Source organism: Emys orbicularis, chromosome 4, assembly GCF_028017835.1.
Source record: "Emys orbicularis isolate rEmyOrb1 chromosome 4, rEmyOrb1.hap1, whole genome shotgun sequence".
In the NCBI taxonomy this organism is placed as follows: domain Eukaryota; kingdom Metazoa; phylum Chordata; order Testudines; family Emydidae; genus Emys; species Emys orbicularis.
In genome coordinates, this window is record NC_088686.1 from 10178497 (window position 1) to 10196656 (window position 18160).

At 44.9% G+C, this 18160-nt stretch overlaps 1 protein-coding gene across 1 annotated transcript; it reads right to left on the reverse strand.

Annotated features, from left to right (window-relative positions):
- Positions 1 to 654: 654 nt before the first annotated feature.
- GMFB (glia maturation factor beta) lies at positions 655 to 15349 on the reverse strand. Its single transcript, XM_065403602.1, has 7 exons — positions 15290 to 15349; positions 10639 to 10735; positions 9938 to 9987; positions 6447 to 6496; positions 5501 to 5583; positions 4030 to 4103; positions 655 to 1187 (listed from the first exon to the last, which is right to left on the reverse strand). Exons 1-7 carry the CDS (start codon positions 15290 to 15292, stop codon positions 1116 to 1118), a joined length of 429 nt encoding a protein of 142 aa, XP_065259674.1. The 5' UTR covers positions 15293 to 15349; the 3' UTR covers positions 655 to 1115.
- Between the last annotated feature and the right edge of the window lie 2811 nt (positions 15350 to 18160).

The window sequence follows — 18160 nt, forward strand, 5'->3', positions numbered from 1 at the left end:
GACAAGCAATTAAGCTAGGAGACCTCCTTTCGTAAAAAAAAGATACAAGGTCTATATATGGCCAAGGTTTCTCGACACGAACAAAATCAGACTATTCTAAATCACTCACAAGATCTTAAGAGCTTTGAACCCCTGCACTCCCAGGTCTTTACTGATGGGAGCAGATAGCTGGCATTTTAAGTCGAGGTGTGTTTTATTTTATAAATGTTTAATTGCACCACTAGGCATTAGAAAACATGTTACTTAGACCATTTAAAAAAGGTTAGTTTTTACCAAATTTGGAGTAAATAATGTAAAATTCTTAGTCCTTTTAAAGCTAACAAATTAAAGGCACACAGTATTAACAGGTGTTCATATAACAGGTAATGTGAGTGAAGAGGTTAATTTATAAATAGTGTAATATTAAGTCTTGCATGTAAAAATCCAGAATGCATGTAACCAATATTGTAATTAAGCCCTTAAGAGTTATAAAATAGTCTTACAGAAACTAGTTTATGACTGACTAGTGGTCATAGAACTTTACCCTGAAATTTAGTTAGATTGACTCACAATCAACGGAGATACTTATTAAAATTAAAGAGAATCAGTACTGAAAAGTCCTAAAAAGAATTTTTTTCATGTGAAGTTATGTTTGTCATATAAACACTTGGTTTCAGTTTAATATTAACACTTCCATAGACTTTAATTAGGGAAATTCAAAAAAAATTCTCAATTTTAACAAGTGGCCGTATGCTATTTTAACATACAAACTGCTAGTATACAGGATCTGTCAAAAGGATGCATTTGCAGCTCATGAAAAGTTAGTGTCAGCTTCCAAATGTTTGTAAATAGTTAACAGTTTCTGAACTGAACTGTAGTAATTATAGAAATATTAGTCACAAGAGTGCACAAAGAGAATCCCTGCAGAGAAGTGCTTCCTTTTAGAGTTCTACACAAGGAAACACTTTGCAAAGTTTTACTTCACGGAGACTAATCTTCCTCTCCTTCCCCAAACTTTGTACAAGAAATATACTGCAGGAAACTGCTGTAAATATAGTGCATTTTTAGGCGTAAGTATTCGTGTCTGGTTCCAGTATTGTCAGGATGGTATATAAATACTTAATACAGAGGTTCTCTTAATGGAAGTAGCCCAGTTTCTCACGCAGCCATTCTTCAGTTAGGTCTTCTGTATTTCTTATTTCAAATACCTAAAACAAAATTGTATCAGGTTAAATATTTACATTTCAGTCCTTGGAAGAAAAGAACACATTATACCACACTTCTATTGATAAAATGCATTAGTGTACTTTTAAAAAATAGTCACTCTACACTAGGAATCATCACGTTACCATTTTGCTTCATGCACATTTTTTGCAAGGACAGGTTAATAACCTAGAATAAAACGTGAGACCCTAATGGAAATACATGTTACGATTTGGTCAAGTTACGGAGAGCCATAATTACTGTTTCTGGGACTTGCTACCTTCATTTGTAGTTCTCTTAAGATTCTACATTATATATGATAAGGATATAACAAACAAACAATCTTTTAAGTGACTCTGAAGTGGCATCGTCAGTCACAGCTCAGGGATGCTAATAGATTTACTATAATATGTGAAGGTGCTTCCTGTTTGCAATACAATAACCATATTCTGGGCTGAATTAACTCTGAAGGCTTTTAATTTTTTTCAGCCCAGGATTATTATTAACTTGTAAGCAGGCAGAAGCCTCAAAGTATCACCATAATATTTTGCTCATCTGATACTTAAAAGTATCGTGGCAGTACTCATTGGTGTATCTAAGTATTAAATACATACAAAGATTTGCAGAAGAGAGTCTTCAGTAAGGCCTTGATACAGCAAATTAAACAGAAACAAGTACACCATTCCCTGCTCAATACACACCTAGCAGGAAAGTAACTCTGGATTTTGATACTGGCACAGAATAGATGAATTTTACACTATTCCACTCCATTTGGAATCATTGCAACTCATTTGAGTGATGCCCAATCTTTTTAGGACAGTCAATTGCTAGGTCAATATAAAACAATGTTGCATCAATAACATGTCCACAGAGCCTTGAGAACATTCTTTTATCTAATGCAATCAAGACAAAAAAATTGAAGTTGTGGAGAATCAAGTTAGAATTATTAGCAAGACAAGACATACTGTATACTAATAGAAGAATGCAAGATATTTTGACCATGCTATTAAGACCAATGTGAAATTGTAAGAGTCACATTTTTCAGCACTATACATATACACGTGTACACACACACAGCGCTGATGTTGACACTACAGTATTCAGCTGAGAGTAAAAAGGATAACAAAATACATAAAATCACCAGTGAATTTACCCATTGCAGGGCATGAATCATCTGTTTACTCCTCCCCATCCATTCTACCTTCTTAGTAATCCACAAGGTTTTCTTTATTATTATTATTAAGGTCTTTTGTTTTGTTTTTTTACATCTTTTTTGTCCCTTTGTTTATTTCCACTTTTGCACCATCTTCTTCTTGTTTTCTATCCCAGTCTACAGACACGGATTCTCATGTTCAATCTGTTATTCACTGCTGTCTACTGGCATATTGATTTGTTAAGTAAAAGATGGGGAAAAAGATCAATATGATAGCACAGACTAGCATAACAGAAACTAGGCTAATCTACCAAGCCACCAAGAAGTGGGGTAAGTCGATTAAGTCATGTATGAGACCCAGATCAGGAGAAGGCCCTAGCATGAGCCAGAATGAAATCAAGCTTCAGTGAGAGGTATGAATAAAGCACATTTAAAATCTAAATCTGAAGCAGAAAGTTAACACTCTGACCTGGGTACAGAGTGGGGTCAGTTCCAGAAGATCAGATCTGACTAATCCATTCCTTGGCCTTCCTCCAGGCAATTTTCAAACGGTTTGTGGTTCTTGCCAAAAAGAGGGTAACACCCACATGCAGCTGGTCTCTAGCTTCCCTGGCCCCTGAGAAACCTGACCAGACTTCCCCACTCACCAAGTGGATTAGCTGTGCATAACCTGAGTTCACCTTTCTCCTCAGGGGACCCCCACCCCTTGTCCCCCCTCTTTTCTTACAGGCTATAGTTCTCATGCCTCAGTTCCTTCCAGGCCTATGAGACAGTCTCCTTCTGCCAGAACAGCCAGCTCTCTAAAGCCTGCTTCCTCCCACTTCTCCCCTCCAACTGGAGGGCCCTCTTCTCCAGACTTGGTGTTTCCTAAATGTATCGTGGAGCTGACTGCAAGCCAGACCACTAAGCCTGTTCTTCCCTGGCTAAAGTATAAGATTTGCAAAGGTAGCAACCAAGATGGGAAGGGGAAAAGAAAGCAGAATAGCACCTGTGAGTTTCAGCATTAACTTTCAGGTGTACTGCAGGTGTCCGGGGGAGATTTTATAATCTCCTATTTCTGACCCAACAGTGTCAGAACCAACTATCCAACCAGAGGATGCTTCTTCAGTTGGCAAGACCCATTCTACCATTGTTAGAAAATAGACACCTAAGGTGTTTCATGCTTCAGCGATGGTTATGAAGGGTTCACTACAATAAGGCACATATTTTTAAGTGAGGGTAATTAGCCACTGCAACAGCTTATCAAGAGATGGGGGTTCTACCACACCATTTGAAATCTTTAAATCAAGACAATGTACTTCTATTAAAAACATCCTAGTTCAACCATGAATTACGGGGCTCACTGTCCTCTTGTGGATTTTTTTTTTTTTTTTTTTAAATCTCCATGCTTACTCTCCTCTTTCTTTAGGCTTCCTGCAAGATGGACACCTGCTGAACGCAATTTAAAACATGCAAGAACATAACGATCCTGTTGTATTGTGTACATGTGAGACAGACTGTCAAGACAGAACAGCATCTTATGTACACTCACATTCTGCTTTTTATGAAAGATTCTTGCAACTGGTCAGAAGAAGTGAGGTTTTTACCCACGAAAGCTTATGCACAAATAAATCTGTTAGTCTTTAAGGTGCCACCAGACTCCTTGTTGTTTTTGTAGATACAGACTAACACGGTTACCCCCTGATAAATTATACCTTAGTGAGTTCCGCTGTTTGTACCAGCTTATTCTTGCTCCCAGCGTACATCATCTGTTGTTCAGGCTTGCATCCTGTAGTTGTGGGGAAGGAAAGCAAAGCGGTGTTTGACAGTTGGACTGAAATTCATGAACAAGATTTTTTTTAAAATCCAGCTTGTATGCAGGAAGTTTCCAATCAACAGAATGACCCAATTGTCTCTTTGTACACAGTATCGTCTTTAGTTTTGCTTTGAATGTTTAGTACTTGTCAAGACTATATTAAAGTGATGTGAAAGTGGGCTGGGTCGGTGGTCAGATCTAGCTGTGTCTGTAGTTCTGCTTAAAACTGGACTCAAGAGAGCAATTGTATCACAATTCAAACTGCACAGCCAGCGAAGCAGAGGCTAAATCCATCACCTCTTCCTGCTATCTTATATTCTACAAGAGCGTTGATCTACCAGAAAGCAAGTTACCTTTGCTGCTGTTTCTAATAGATTCCAATTTCTTCCTGAACCACAGATGCAGTCTTATACAAGGAATGCATTTATCTGAGTCTAGCCACTAATCTCATGCAATAACTTTCAGGGCAAGACAAAGAAAAATAAACTGATTGGACAAAAAAAATAATATTACCAGCTTTATTTCATTTAGCAAGCCATCTATGTCCTGACTCTTTGTAGTAGTTTTAACCAGACACTGAAAATAGAGGGGAACTTCTACAAACAAAATCTTAAGATACAATAATTACGGAAATAAATTCTAGATAAGGTCTCCTGTGAAGCATCTTACCACGGGTCGAGCTCTCACAGAGCAGAACCTAGCACCATAGGCATGGCTTAGAACTTGTTACAGAAATTAACTACTGAAGATCCACACCTTTTTCTGTACCTTTATTGCTAAACTTTAACACCCACCTGGTTATTCAAGCAAGCAGAGTAGTGAAGGGTAAAACAATGCTCTCTCTCTCTCTCTCTCTCTCAAGGATTACAATGTAATTTAATAGCTGCAGAAAGCCACCCTATTACAATTCAGAAAGTGCAGACTGATCTCAAGGGCCAATTCATTCCCTGCGTATGAACAGAGTTTGTAACAAAGTCGAGGTGCTGAGTTGGCTTTTTTCCTCCCCCTCCTAGGTTTCTTCAGGGCCATTCGGTCCCTGGTACGGACTAAGGCAGCATGAGAGTTGCTCTAATGTGGGCCCCAGCTGCAACAGCTGTTCTGGCAGCTGGGACACAGGAATATTTGACACTCCTGTAGGAGGTCGCATACAACTGGCTCTGTGCCTGCCAGGAACTCCCCCTCCAAAGAAGTTTGTCAGGGAGCCCTTACTGTGAATTTGCAAACCCTTTAAGCCAGAGAGAGCATACTGATGAATTTGGCCTTAAGTGTGAAAACCATTGATCTTAAGCATTAGGCGTTTTTTGTTTCATAGATACAAGAACTTCCACATTTATAGGATATAGCAACTACCATTCACAATGTTTACTCACCGACTGGACTGGAGAAGATAAAGCACAATGGATAAGAAACTCTTCCATCATCATGCTGATACTTGTAACTATACACAATGAATGTTTTTCTGAGGTTAAGGAAACTAAAAAAAAAAACCACAACGCACTGATCTCTTAGAACATAATCCTTACATTCATTAGCTGAGCTTGTTATAGGCAAAAATAAATCTCCCTTTGCCATCTGTTCTAAAAGATGCTTACATACATCAGTTTCTGTACTGTTTCATCTTGCTCCCATCTCAGTTTCTATTCCGATTGGAGTTTGAGCCATTGGAGGATTTACCCTGCTTTTCAGTAACATAACCCACATCTGAGACAGGTGTTTGTGTGAATATTTTGTAAAATAAATGTTAGTTCTCAATATTGTCCTTTTCACTACAAGTCATTTTCCAATGATTTCTCTCTACAATGTTTTAAATATCTGATTTAGCTGAAACTTCATAAGTAGTCAGATTTCTTTTTCTAAAGAGATAATTTTTGCTGCTCTTTGCATGCTCTCTTTGCAAACTATTTGTTGGTAGCTCTTTGCACATCAAACATTGGATGGTTTCGTGTGCTTTGCTAACCTTTAAATGGAGAACCTATAGCTAAAGTGTTAATTTAAATCTTTCTGTTGAATTAATGTGCTGAATATCCCTGCAAAAGAGCAGACTGAAAGCCATTCAAAACACGGTGAAAGTAACCAAGTCTTAGAAGTAGAGACTTCACTATACCATTGTACAAGTCTTTGCTAAGAAATGGCATGTGACTACAGAATATATCATGAAAATTAATCAATTTTTGAATTAACATAGGGAGAATTTCCATTGTAGGCAAATACTTGTTTGAAGAAAAAAAAAAAAGGAAAATTCAATTTCAAATGCATTTTAGATTTAATTTTTTTTCAGTAAACAAAACAATACCAGCAACATTAGAAAAAGGATATCGAGGTTGTCTCTCAGGCAGCTCATCTTTTAGTTCATCAGGGGAAATGCCCTAGTAATATTAAAACACAAGCAGTCTTTCAATAGGTGAACTCAGAACATAAGAATGGCCATACTAGGTCAGACCAAAGGTCCATCTAGCCCAGTATCCTGTCTACCAACAGGGGCCAATGCCAGGTGCCCCAGAGGGAGTGAACCCAACAGGCAATGATCAAGTGATCTCTCTCCTGCCATCCATCTCCACCGTCTGACAAACAGAGGCTAGGGACACCCTTCCTTCCCCATCCTGGCTAATATCCATTAACGGGCTTAACTTCCATGAATTTATAAAGTTCTCTTTTAAACGCTGTTATAGTCCTAGCCTCTTTAATCTCTCCTCATATGGGACCTGTTCCAAACCCCTAATCATTTTAGTTGCCCTTCTCTGAACCTTTTCTAGTGCCAGTACATCTTTTTTGAGATGAGGAGACCACATCTGTACGCAGTATTCAAGATGTGAGTGTACCATGGATTTATATAAGGGCAATAAGATATTCTCCGTCTTATTCTCTATCCCCTTTTTAATGATTCCTAACATCCTGTTTGTTTTGACTGCCGCTGCACACTGCATGGACGTCTTCAGAGAACTATCCACGATGACTCTAAGATCTCTTTTCTGATTAGTTGTAGCTAAATTAGCCGCCATCATATTGTATGTATAGTTGGGGTTATTTTTTCCAATGTGCATTACTTTACATTTATCCACATTAAATTTCATTTGCCATTTTGTTGTCCAATTACTTAGTTTTGTGAGATCTTTTTGAAGTTCTTCAGAGTCTGCTTTGGTCTTAACTATCTTGAACAGTTTAGTATCATCTGCAAACTTTGCCACCTCACTTTTGACCCCTTTCCCCAGATCATTTATGAATAAGTTGAATAGGATTGGTCCTAGAACTGACCCTTGGGGAACACCCCTCTCCATTCTGAAAATTTACCATTTATTCCTACCTTTTGTTCCCTATCTTTTAATCAGTTCTCAATCCATGAAAGGATCTTCCCTCTTATCCCATGACAACTTAATTTACGTAAGAGCCTTTGGTGAGGGACCTTGTCAAAGGCTTTCTGGAAATCTAAGTACACTAGGTCCACTGGATCCCCCTTGTCCACATGTTTGTTGACCCATTCAAAAGAACTCTAATAGATTAGTAAAACATGATTTCCCTTTACAGGAACAACAATTTACACCTCTACCTCAATATAACGCTGTCCTCGGGAGCCAAAAAAATCTTATCGCATTATAGGTGAAACTGCATTATATCGAACTTGCTTTGATCCACCTGAGTGCGCAGCCCCGCCCCCCCCCAGCCCAGAGCACTGCTTTACCACGTTATATCTGAATTCATGTTATGTCGGGTCGCGTTATATCGAGGTAGAGGTGTATGTTCTTCTATGTGTCTGACAATTTTATTCTTTACTATTGTTTCAACTAATTTGCCCGGTACGGACGTTAGACTTACCGGTCTGTAATTGCTGGGATCACCTCTAGAGCCTTTTTTAAATATTGGCGTTACATTAGCTATCTTCCAGTCACTGGGTACGGAAGCCGATTTAAAGGACAGGTTACAAACCATAGTTAATAGTTCCGCAACTTCACATTTGAATTCTTTCAGAACTCTTGGGTGAATGCCATCTGGTCCTGGTGACTTGTTACTGTTAAGTTTATCAATTAATTCCAAAATCTCTTCTAGTGACACCTCAATCTCTGACAATTCCGCCGATTCGTCACCTACAAAAGCTGGCTCAGGTTTGGGAATCTCCCTAACATCCTCAGCCCTGAAGACTGAAGCAAAGAATCCATTTAGTTTCTCCGCAATGACTTTATCGTCTTTAAGCGCTCCTTTTCTATCTCGATCGTTCAGGGGCCCCACTGGTTGTTTAGCAGGCTTCCTGCTTCTGATGTACTTAAAAAACATTTTGTTATTACCTTTGGAGTTTTTGGCTAGCCATTCTTCAAACTCCTCTTTGGCTTTTCTTATTACATTTTTACACTTAATTAGGCAGTGTTTATGTTCCTTTCTATTTACCTCACTAGGATTTGACTTCCATTTTTTAAAAAGATGTCTTTTTATCTCTCACTGCTTCTTTTACATGGTTGTTAAGCCATGGTGGCTCTTTTTTAGTTCTTTTACTGTGTTTTTTAATTTGAGGTATACATTTAAGTTGGGCCTCTATTATGGAGTCTTTGAAAAGCGTCCATGCAGCTTGCAGGGATTTCACTTTAGTCACTGTACCTTTTAATTTCTGTTTAACTAACCCCTTCGTTTTTGCATTGTTTCCCTTTCTGAAATTAAATGCCACAGTGTTGGGCTGTTGAGGTGTTCTTCCGACCAAAGGGATGTTAAATGTTGTTATATTATGGTCAATATTTCCAAGCGGTCCTGTTATAGTTACTTCTTGGACCAGCTCCTGCGCTCCACTCAGGACTAAATCGAGAGTTGCCTCTCCCCTTGTGGGTTCCCGTACCAGCTGCTCCAAGAAGCAGTCATTTAAAGTATCGAGAAACTCAGACCTACACACTATACGGGCTAGAATACGAGGGTAATGGGAGTAAGACACTGCTACATCTAGAGTTACATCGCTACAATTTAACTGAGAGCAATCCTATGGGAACAGTCATAGGACGATTCCACTGTAAATTGATTGCTAAACTGCTTTAGTAATTTTGTATAAGAGATTTAATGTTAATATAAAAAAAAATCTGTTTGTGTCCTTATCAGTTTAAGAAACTGATGTTTTGTGGCTCCACTCTAGTTTTAGATATACTGGCACTCACCACATATTTCAATCTCTGCTACTGAACACGAGCGTGCAAGATTTGCTACAACCAGCAATACAAACTGATCCTGAAATCTAGCCCTTGGTCTCCATCTGTGAGAGACCAGTTCCTGGACTAGTGAACAAGCCTAACCATTCATAGTGGCCAATATTCTCCTCTTCAAATATTATATTTTTTAACATTCTGGGAGAGGGGTAAAAGTTATTTTTCAAGTCATTGCATAAGGTTTCATGCTGTCCCTGTGTAGGCCAACACTACAGATTGAGATCAAGTTATTATTCCACCTGTCTACAGGGATTAAGACAATCCTAACTTCTAACTAATGGCAGGTCAATGCAGAGTCCAGAGTACAAGTCAGCAAAAGGCTCAGCAAGAATTCTTCCAGAGAGCCAGCAAATGGAGAGAGATGCTTTTTGCATAATTTTTATTCAAATATAATTTAATTAACATTTTAAATCTTAAACCATTTTGTTTGGATAATTAGCCATACAATTGCTACCGTACAGCTCAATTAATAGCGTATCATGCTTCACCCGCAGAGTAACCATAGATTTGAAGGAGGTTCATAACCCAAATGAGATTAACAGTTTGAGAACAATTTGACACTAAGACAGCACCTCAGCAGCAACAATACACGGCAAGCTGAAGGTATTCTTATTTACAGTTCATTTAACAAACCTCATGCTCCTCATCCAGTACCACCAGCTGCTTATCCTTGTCAATCTTCACTATAATAAAAACATAACATAGGTGAACTGTGCATCTATACGGGGTGCTGTCTCCACACACACCTTTTTTTTTTTTAATTAAAGGTTAAAATTGCAACTTTTCTAGAATTACATGCATATAATAATCAGCTTTTTATTTAACCCACCTACTGCATTATCTTGTAGTTTCACTCCCTCCTCTTCTTCCCCGCCCCCTCTGACAACAATCAATGAGTGGAATTCTGGCCCCACGGAAGTCAATGGGAGTTTTAACTTCAGTGCAGTCAAGACTTCTCCTCCCAAACTTTGTTACAAAACTAGCAATTTCGAAATAGCCTACTTTAAGAATGTCAAATATACTCAAACCTAAGAGGGTCAAGTATTCGCTTTATCCTCCACCTTCGTGCTGCCAGTGGTAGACTTTTTCCATTTTAAGCAGTGTTTAAGCACATAAGTATTTCTATTAACAGCAAGTGTGACAGCTTTTATTCTGAAAGCTTTAGTTCCATACCATAAAATAATGTTGTTCTACTGTTAAGAGGGAATGGGAAAATATCAAAGTTAGTGTTATAGTAGAAGCATAGTCCACGCCATTTTGCTGCAGCAGCCTAAAAATTATCAAAGATTTTCTGTAAGACCTTGTAGCTTTTGTTGGCAATGATTTTAGCTTACTTATAATGGCAGCATTGTTAGTTTCTTTGCGAAACCGGAATTTTCTCAACTTTTCCACCAGATCTTCAGCAACATCACAAACCACCAGAGATTCACTCTACAGAAAAAAGAATTTCCGTTAACAAAAATCCTCCCAAAATTATATGACTACATGAAGTTAGTTGAAGATTCAGAACATGCATAAAATTCAGATGTACAAAAAAAGACAACATAAGTATTAAAAGACAAAAGACGACAACATAAGCATTAAACACAGTGAAAAATGGACTTGTGGTACACAAGAAACAAATCTTGTCTTATCTTTTCATACTGGGCCAAAAAAGGAAAGTTAAATATCAGAAAAATGTGGACCAAATGTCTTTCCATATTTATTCTTGATTCCTGAAGTCAGAAAATTTCTATACTTTTACCTTATCAAGCGATCCTGTTTCTGCAACTTACACGTTAAAATAATGAATCAGATATGCAACTGATTTTGCAAGTTTAGCCCTGAAATAAGACACCCTATTAAATACACATTTAATACACTAATGCCAGTACAGCAGTGTGAATATTTAAAGTAATAAGAGCGGTTAATATTTCAATAGCATCTAGAGGCCCCAATCAGGGCCCTGTTGTGCTAGGTATGAAAGCAGAACTCTGAACCTTCAAATTTTGCCTACACGCAAAGTGTTTAACAAACTATATTAAATGAGAAAAGTGTGCACTTTTCCTACTATTATATTTACAAGTCACTTTTTTGAAAACTTAGAGTTAGTGAAATCTAAAATGAAGTATTAGAAAAATTATCCTGTTGAAGGTAGGAAAGAAAGTGATCAGTTCCTTCACAGCTAGCCCTCTAAGTTATAAACCATTTTACATATAATTTGTAATTGCACCACACTGACCAGGGCCCATTTCCTGCATCATTCTTTATACACACTCCCTCCCATGTCTTGTTGTAACAGTCAGCTCCACCGCTCAGCAAATGTTCTGTCATCATAGGTAGCTTTGACTGAATGCCAAGCATATCAGAACACCGTTGCCAAGCAGAAGGAAGAAAAATTAGTTCACCATCTTTAGCTCAATTATACTACTGTAACCACCATACATAGGAGTTTCCTTTATACACTCACTCCTGAGAAATCAGGGCTAACAAAATCCATATATAAAGCTAAATGATCATGTTATGAGGAGCAAGTTTTAAAGGAATAAGTTAGAGTTTAGAAAGATACTGAAGTAAGGTTCTGAACCCATATGCAACTACACCAAAGTCCTAGTCCACTTATCTTAGTTTACAGATAGCTTCCTCCATAAAGAGGAATTTGTCAAGAATTAGTTAGGGAGAGGAAGTCCCATGAATGTTTCCCTGCAAGTACTCAGACATGCCTGAACTTTCCTGCTGGGGTAGTTTAATTAAAACCTATCTTTAAATACAAGTCAACAATTCTAAAATTATTGAAGGCAGCCACTAAATGAATCATTCAGTAAAAGAAATCATCACTAGTTTAGTGATCAGAAGAAATTTAGTCTTTAAACTCAGGCCTCGAGCAGTTTACCAGACACCTTACTAGAGGCCAATATTGGAGAGAGGAGGGTTTCCTCACTAAAAAACGAGCAAGGGCAAACCTCATCCAAGCATTCTCTTGCTGTTTCTAGATTCTGCATCTTGGACTCCATCTTCATCAGCCTCTGGAAAGGTGTCTTGAGTTTGCTCCCTATGACTGCTGGAATGGAGACTTCTTCCTCCACCTAGGAGTCTGCTGGGATGGCACTCTACTACTCTACTCTTTCTCAGGCTCCTGGCTGCTGCAAGGATGAGGATGATGGCTGTGTGCTTGTTTCCCCAGACTATATTTTGGATCATCCTCACTCACATGCTAGTATTAGCATCTACTTCTGCTGCTGTCATAGTACTGTGGTTCTACTCTGAAAGTGATTAAATATTGCATGGTGATCCATGTGAATTGTTTCTAAATGATACTGCACATCAAGTGTTTCCATTTTGAAAGCAAGACATTTCTTCCAACTGCCAGCTCCACAAACTCATTTTGGGATGAGAGACTATCTAAGTTCTTTTCTCTCCAATAATAGCAAGTACTGCAGGCCAAACCACTTGTGCAATCCCCTGGGGTTCCACAGGTGGCTCAAATTAGCCCTGTAAATAGAATTAAACAAACAATTCTTTTGTGTTTACATGAGGAACATAATCCAGTTCACTCCCTATTGGCTATGCTGGCTCTCCAGCACTAGAGGTAAAACATAAATACATAAATAAATATGCTTTCACTAAAGCCAGCAGATCTATGACTGTCTATGCAGAGAGAGCAAATCTGCTAAGTAACGGAGTGCCATTTTTTTTTTTTTTTTTTTTTTTTACCATGTCCCTTTTCTGGCTAGAACCACACTTTAAATTCTTCCAAAACTGATAGCTTAGCCAGCTGCCCTCCTCCCAACTGATCACAGAAGAGTGACTTTTCAAACTGTTTACACAGAAATTTTTTCATATTGCAACATCTGTAGGAAGGCAGGATGGAAACCTGTTAAGAGTTAGTCACACTGTTTTCATATCCCTCATCCCCATAGACACACACACAGCCACAAATGATCACTTTCTAGCAATACACCAAGTGTAAGCAAGAAGCTGAGAAATGCATGTTTCAACTGAAGCATTTATCTTCAGTTACTGCAGAGCTAGAAGAACTTCTCATTGTGTGACCTTTCTGAACTCTACTTCAAGAAAAAAGGATGCAGCTTTCTCAGGAGTCATGCAAGATCATGACTACTTTAGGGCTAGTCTACACTGGCAATGCTAATGTGCTTGAACGTGCCTTGTGTGGTAGGGTGACCAGACAGCAACTGTAAAAAATCAGGATGGGGGGGGGGGGGGAGTAATAGGTGCCTATATAAGAAAAAGCCCCCAAAAGCAGGATAGGCCCTATAAAAACGGGACATCTGGTCACCCTATTGTGTGGTCACAGCGCAGTGCTGAGAGAGAGCTCTCCCAGCGCTCTTAAAATAAAAAAAAAACCACCTCAACGAGGGGCGTGGCTCCCAGCACTGGGGCACTGTTTACACTGGTGCTTTACTGCGCTGCAACTTGCAGCGCCCAGGGGGATGTTTTTTCAAACCCCTGAGCAAGAAAGTTGCAGCACTGTTAATTGCCAGTGTAGACAAGCCCTCAGTTTACAATCTTGTTTCCATACACAGTATCATTTTAGAACTGTTTCTCCCTTGTCACACCTCCACCTAACAAAAGTTATTACAAAGTAGCAAACCCAAAGGGAAGCATGTGGAAAAACAGTGATACACTAGCAGTGACTCTAGAGACCACACCTGCAGGATTCCACCTTTCCTGTCCCCTTCAGACCCTGCCCATTTGGTTTCAGGTATAATTTTTGCTCCATCTATACAATAAGATTCCAAGATTGTCACTCTGAAGCCTAGAATGTCTGTTGAGTCAGCATGAAGCAATAGAAACAGCTACAAGCATGGCTGAGAGCTTTTTGTTCCAAATATCATTAGTGGGATTTGCAGTAATTTATAAACTCTCTGCCATTTTGAGTTTATAAATTACACCCACTGCAAGGCATTTATTTATCTACTACCTACCAAGACTCCTAGACCACTGTGATATCAGACAATTCAGCCAACCACCACCCTGACTCTACGGCTAATTTGCATAAAACAATTTCATTGATTCTATGAGGGAGACTGCACAGATGGTGGCTTACTTGGCCCAGCTGCCACAATTCTTCAAAGACAAAGACACACAATGACTCCAAACACACACATCTCATTCACCACCCACACAACTCTCTCAGCACCAACACAACCCACACAATCACGCTAAATACACCTAGCCCCTCACTGCAGCACTCGCCACCTGTGCACACGAACATGAATTTTCAACTCCTCCCCCCCATCCAGACACAAGTCAACACAACTAGCACACATAGAGCCCCAAACACACCTAGCCCCTAAGGGCGGAGCACCCCCTTGACTCATCACCTGTGCAGATCATCATGAAGCACCACAGCCAGCCACACAACAGAACACAACCAGCACCCATAATAGCCCCAAGCACACACAGACCCTCACGGCAGCACAAATACACACAACTCTTCCAGCACCCCCCCCCCCCCCACACACACACATCAATGCCAAGCCTCCCCGGTCTGCTGTGCCGCTGCGAAGCCATGGAAACAGCTACAGGCAGAGCTAAGAGCTCCGTCCATCGTGTCCCGGGTTCAACCAGCGCTGGGATTCACGGGCTTCTGCTGCCCGGTTTTTACACCCCCAGCCGCATGATGCGGGTGTCGCCCTGAGTTACACGCGGGTTCGCAGCCCTGCACAGGACGGGCCCTGGGGGTGGCCGCTTGGCCCCCGCCTCGGACAGGCGCCCCAGCCAACCTCCTCGGGCTCGCCCGCTGGGGCTGCCACGGAAGGGGATGGAGCGGGGGGACGAAGGGTGCCCAAGCCAGGGCAGCTGCGAGCGGCCAGGCCTCCCTCATCCACCCCCTCCGCGGGCGAGGCGGGGCGCGGGGTCCGGCGCCGTGTCCCGGGCCGGGGGATCGCCAGCCCCTGCCCGGCAGCCCCTCCCGCCGCGGCCGCCGCCGCCGGCAGCTCCCAGGGCCGGGCGGGCACCGCTCCCTCCGGCGGCTCCACCCACCATTTTGCAGCAGCCGCCGGCCCCTTCCGCTCGCACTTTAAGAACGAAAGCGCCGCCGACCTCCTCCCGGCGACTGGCTCCAGTGCGCCTGCGCCGGGCAGCTCCGGAGCCAATCAGCGAGGCCGGCCGGAGCGGACTGCGGTCTTCACCCGGCTACGGGACGCGGGAAGGTTCACGCCCCCCCTGGCGGAGCGTTGAGCTGGTGCTCCCGGGCTCAGGGGGCGGGGCTCCGTGCGCTGAGAGAGCAGCGGGCGCGGCCAAGGCGGGGCAGGGCACGTGCAGGGTGGGGTTGGTCCCACGCTAACCCCTCTAGAGCCTTCTAGGCCCAGTGGCTGTGGACAGAGGAGCTTTGTGAAAGCACAGCGACCTGTGACAGGGCCATAGCATCGTGTCCAACAGGAGTCTCTGCGTGACAGCAGCGCAGCACAGCCCCGTGGCATCACGTCCCGCACCACGTCCCTGCGCGACAGCAGCGCGTCACGGCCCCATGGCATCACATCTCACGCCAATTCCCTGCGCGACAGCAGCGCGTCACGGCCCCGTGGCATCACGTCCCGCACCACGTCCCTGCGCGACAGCAGCGCGTCACGGCCCCATGGCATCACATCTCACGCCAAGTCCCTGCGCGACAGCAGCGCGTCACGGCCCCGTGGCATCACATCTCACGCCAATTCCCTGCGCGACAGCACCGCATCACGGCCCCGTGGCATCACATCTCACGCCAATTCCCTGCGCGACAGCAGCGCAGCACAGCCCCGTGGCATCGGGTCCCGCGCCAAGTCCCTGCGCGACAGCAGTGCGTCACGGCCCCATGGCCTCGGGTCCCGCACCACGTCCCTGCGCGACAGCAGCGCGTCACGGCCCCATGGCATCACATCCCGCGCCACGTCCCTGCGCGACAGCAGCGCGTCACGGCCCCATGGCATCACATCCCGCGCCAAGTCCCTGCGCGACAGCAGCACGTCACGGCCCCATGGCATCACATCTCACGCCAATTCCCTGCGTGACAGCAGTGCAGAACAGCCCCGTGGCATCGGGTCCCGCGCCAAGTCCCTGCGCGACAGCAGCACGTCACGGCCCCGTGGCATCACATCTCACGCCAATTCCCTGCGCGACAGCAGCGCGTCACGGCCCCATGGCATCACATCTGACACCAAGTCCCTGCGCGACAGCACCGCATCACGGCCCCGTGGCATCACATCTCACGCCAATTCCCTGCGTGACAGCAGCGCAGCACAGCCCCGTGGCATCGGGTCCCGCGCCAAGTCCCTGCGCGACAGCAGCGCATCACGGCCCCATGGCCTCGGGTCCCGCGCCACGTCCCTGCGCGACAGCAGCGCGTCACGGCCCCATGGCATCACATCCCGCATCAAGTCCCTGCGCGACAGCAGCACGTCACGGCCCCATGGCATCACATCTCACGCCAATTCCCTGCGCGACAACAGCGCAGCACAGCCCCGTGGCATCGGGTCCTGCGCCAAGTTCCTGCGCGACAGCAGCGCATCACGGCCCCATGGACTCGTGTCCCGCGCCACATCCCTGCGCGACAGCAGCGCGTCACGGCCCCATGGCATCACATCCCGCGCCAAGTCCCTGCGCGACAGCAGCACGTCACGGCCCCATGGCATCACATCTCACGCCAATTCCCTGCGCGACAGCAGCGCAGCACAGCCCCGTGGCCTCGGGTCCCGCGTCACGGCCCCATGGCATCACATCCCGCACCAAATCCCTGCGCGACAGCACCGCATCACAGCCCCATGACATGGGGTCCCGCGCCAAGTCCCTGCGCGACAGCAGTGCCTCACGGCCCCATGGCCTCGGGTCCCGCACCACGTCCCTGCGCGACAGCAGCGCGTCACGGCCCCATGGCATCACATCCCGCGCCACGTCCCTGCGCGACAGCAGCGCGTCACGGCCCCATGGCATCACATCCCACGCCAAGTCCCTGCGCGACAGCAGCACGTCACGGCCCCATGGCATCACATCTCACGCCAATTCCCTGCGTGACAGCAGTGCAGCACAGCCCCGTGGCATCGGGTCCCGCGCCAAGTCCCTGCGCGACAGCAGTGCGTCACGGCCCCATGGCCTCGGGTCCCGCGCCACGTCCCTGCGCGACAGCAGCGCGTCACGGCCCCATGGCATCACATCTGACACCAAGTCCCTGCGCGACAGCACCGCATCACGGCCCCGTGGCATCACATCTCACGCCAATTCCCTCCGCGACAGCAGCGCAGCACAGCCCCGTGGCATCGGGTCCCGCGCCAAGTCCCTGCGCGACAGCAGCGCATCACGGCCCCATGGCCTCGGGTCCCGCGCCACGTCCCTGCGCGACAGCAGCGCGTCACGGCCCCATGGCATCACATCCCGCACCAAGTCCCTGCGCGACAGCAGCACGTCACGGCCCCATGGCATCACATCTCACGCCAATTCCCTGCGCGACAGCAGCGCAGCACAGCCCCGTGGCATCGGGTCCTGCGCCAAGTCCCTGCGCGACAGCAGCGCATCACGGCCCCATGGACTCGGGTCCCGCGCCACATCCCTGCGCGACAGCAGCGCGTCACGGCCCCATGGCATCACATCCCGCGCCAAGTCCCTGCGCGACAGCAGCACGTCACGGCCCCATGGCATCACATCTCACACCAATTCCCTGCGCGACAGCAGCGCAGCACAGCCCCGTGGCCTCGGGTCCCGCGTCACGGCCCCATGGCATCACATCCCGCACCAAATCCCTGCGCGACAGCACCGCATCACAGCCCCATGACATGGGGTCCCGCGCCAAGTCCCTGCGCGACAGCAGCGCGTCACGGCCCCATGGCCTCGGGTCCCGCACCACGGCCCTGCGCGACAGCAGCGCGTCACGGCCCCATGGCA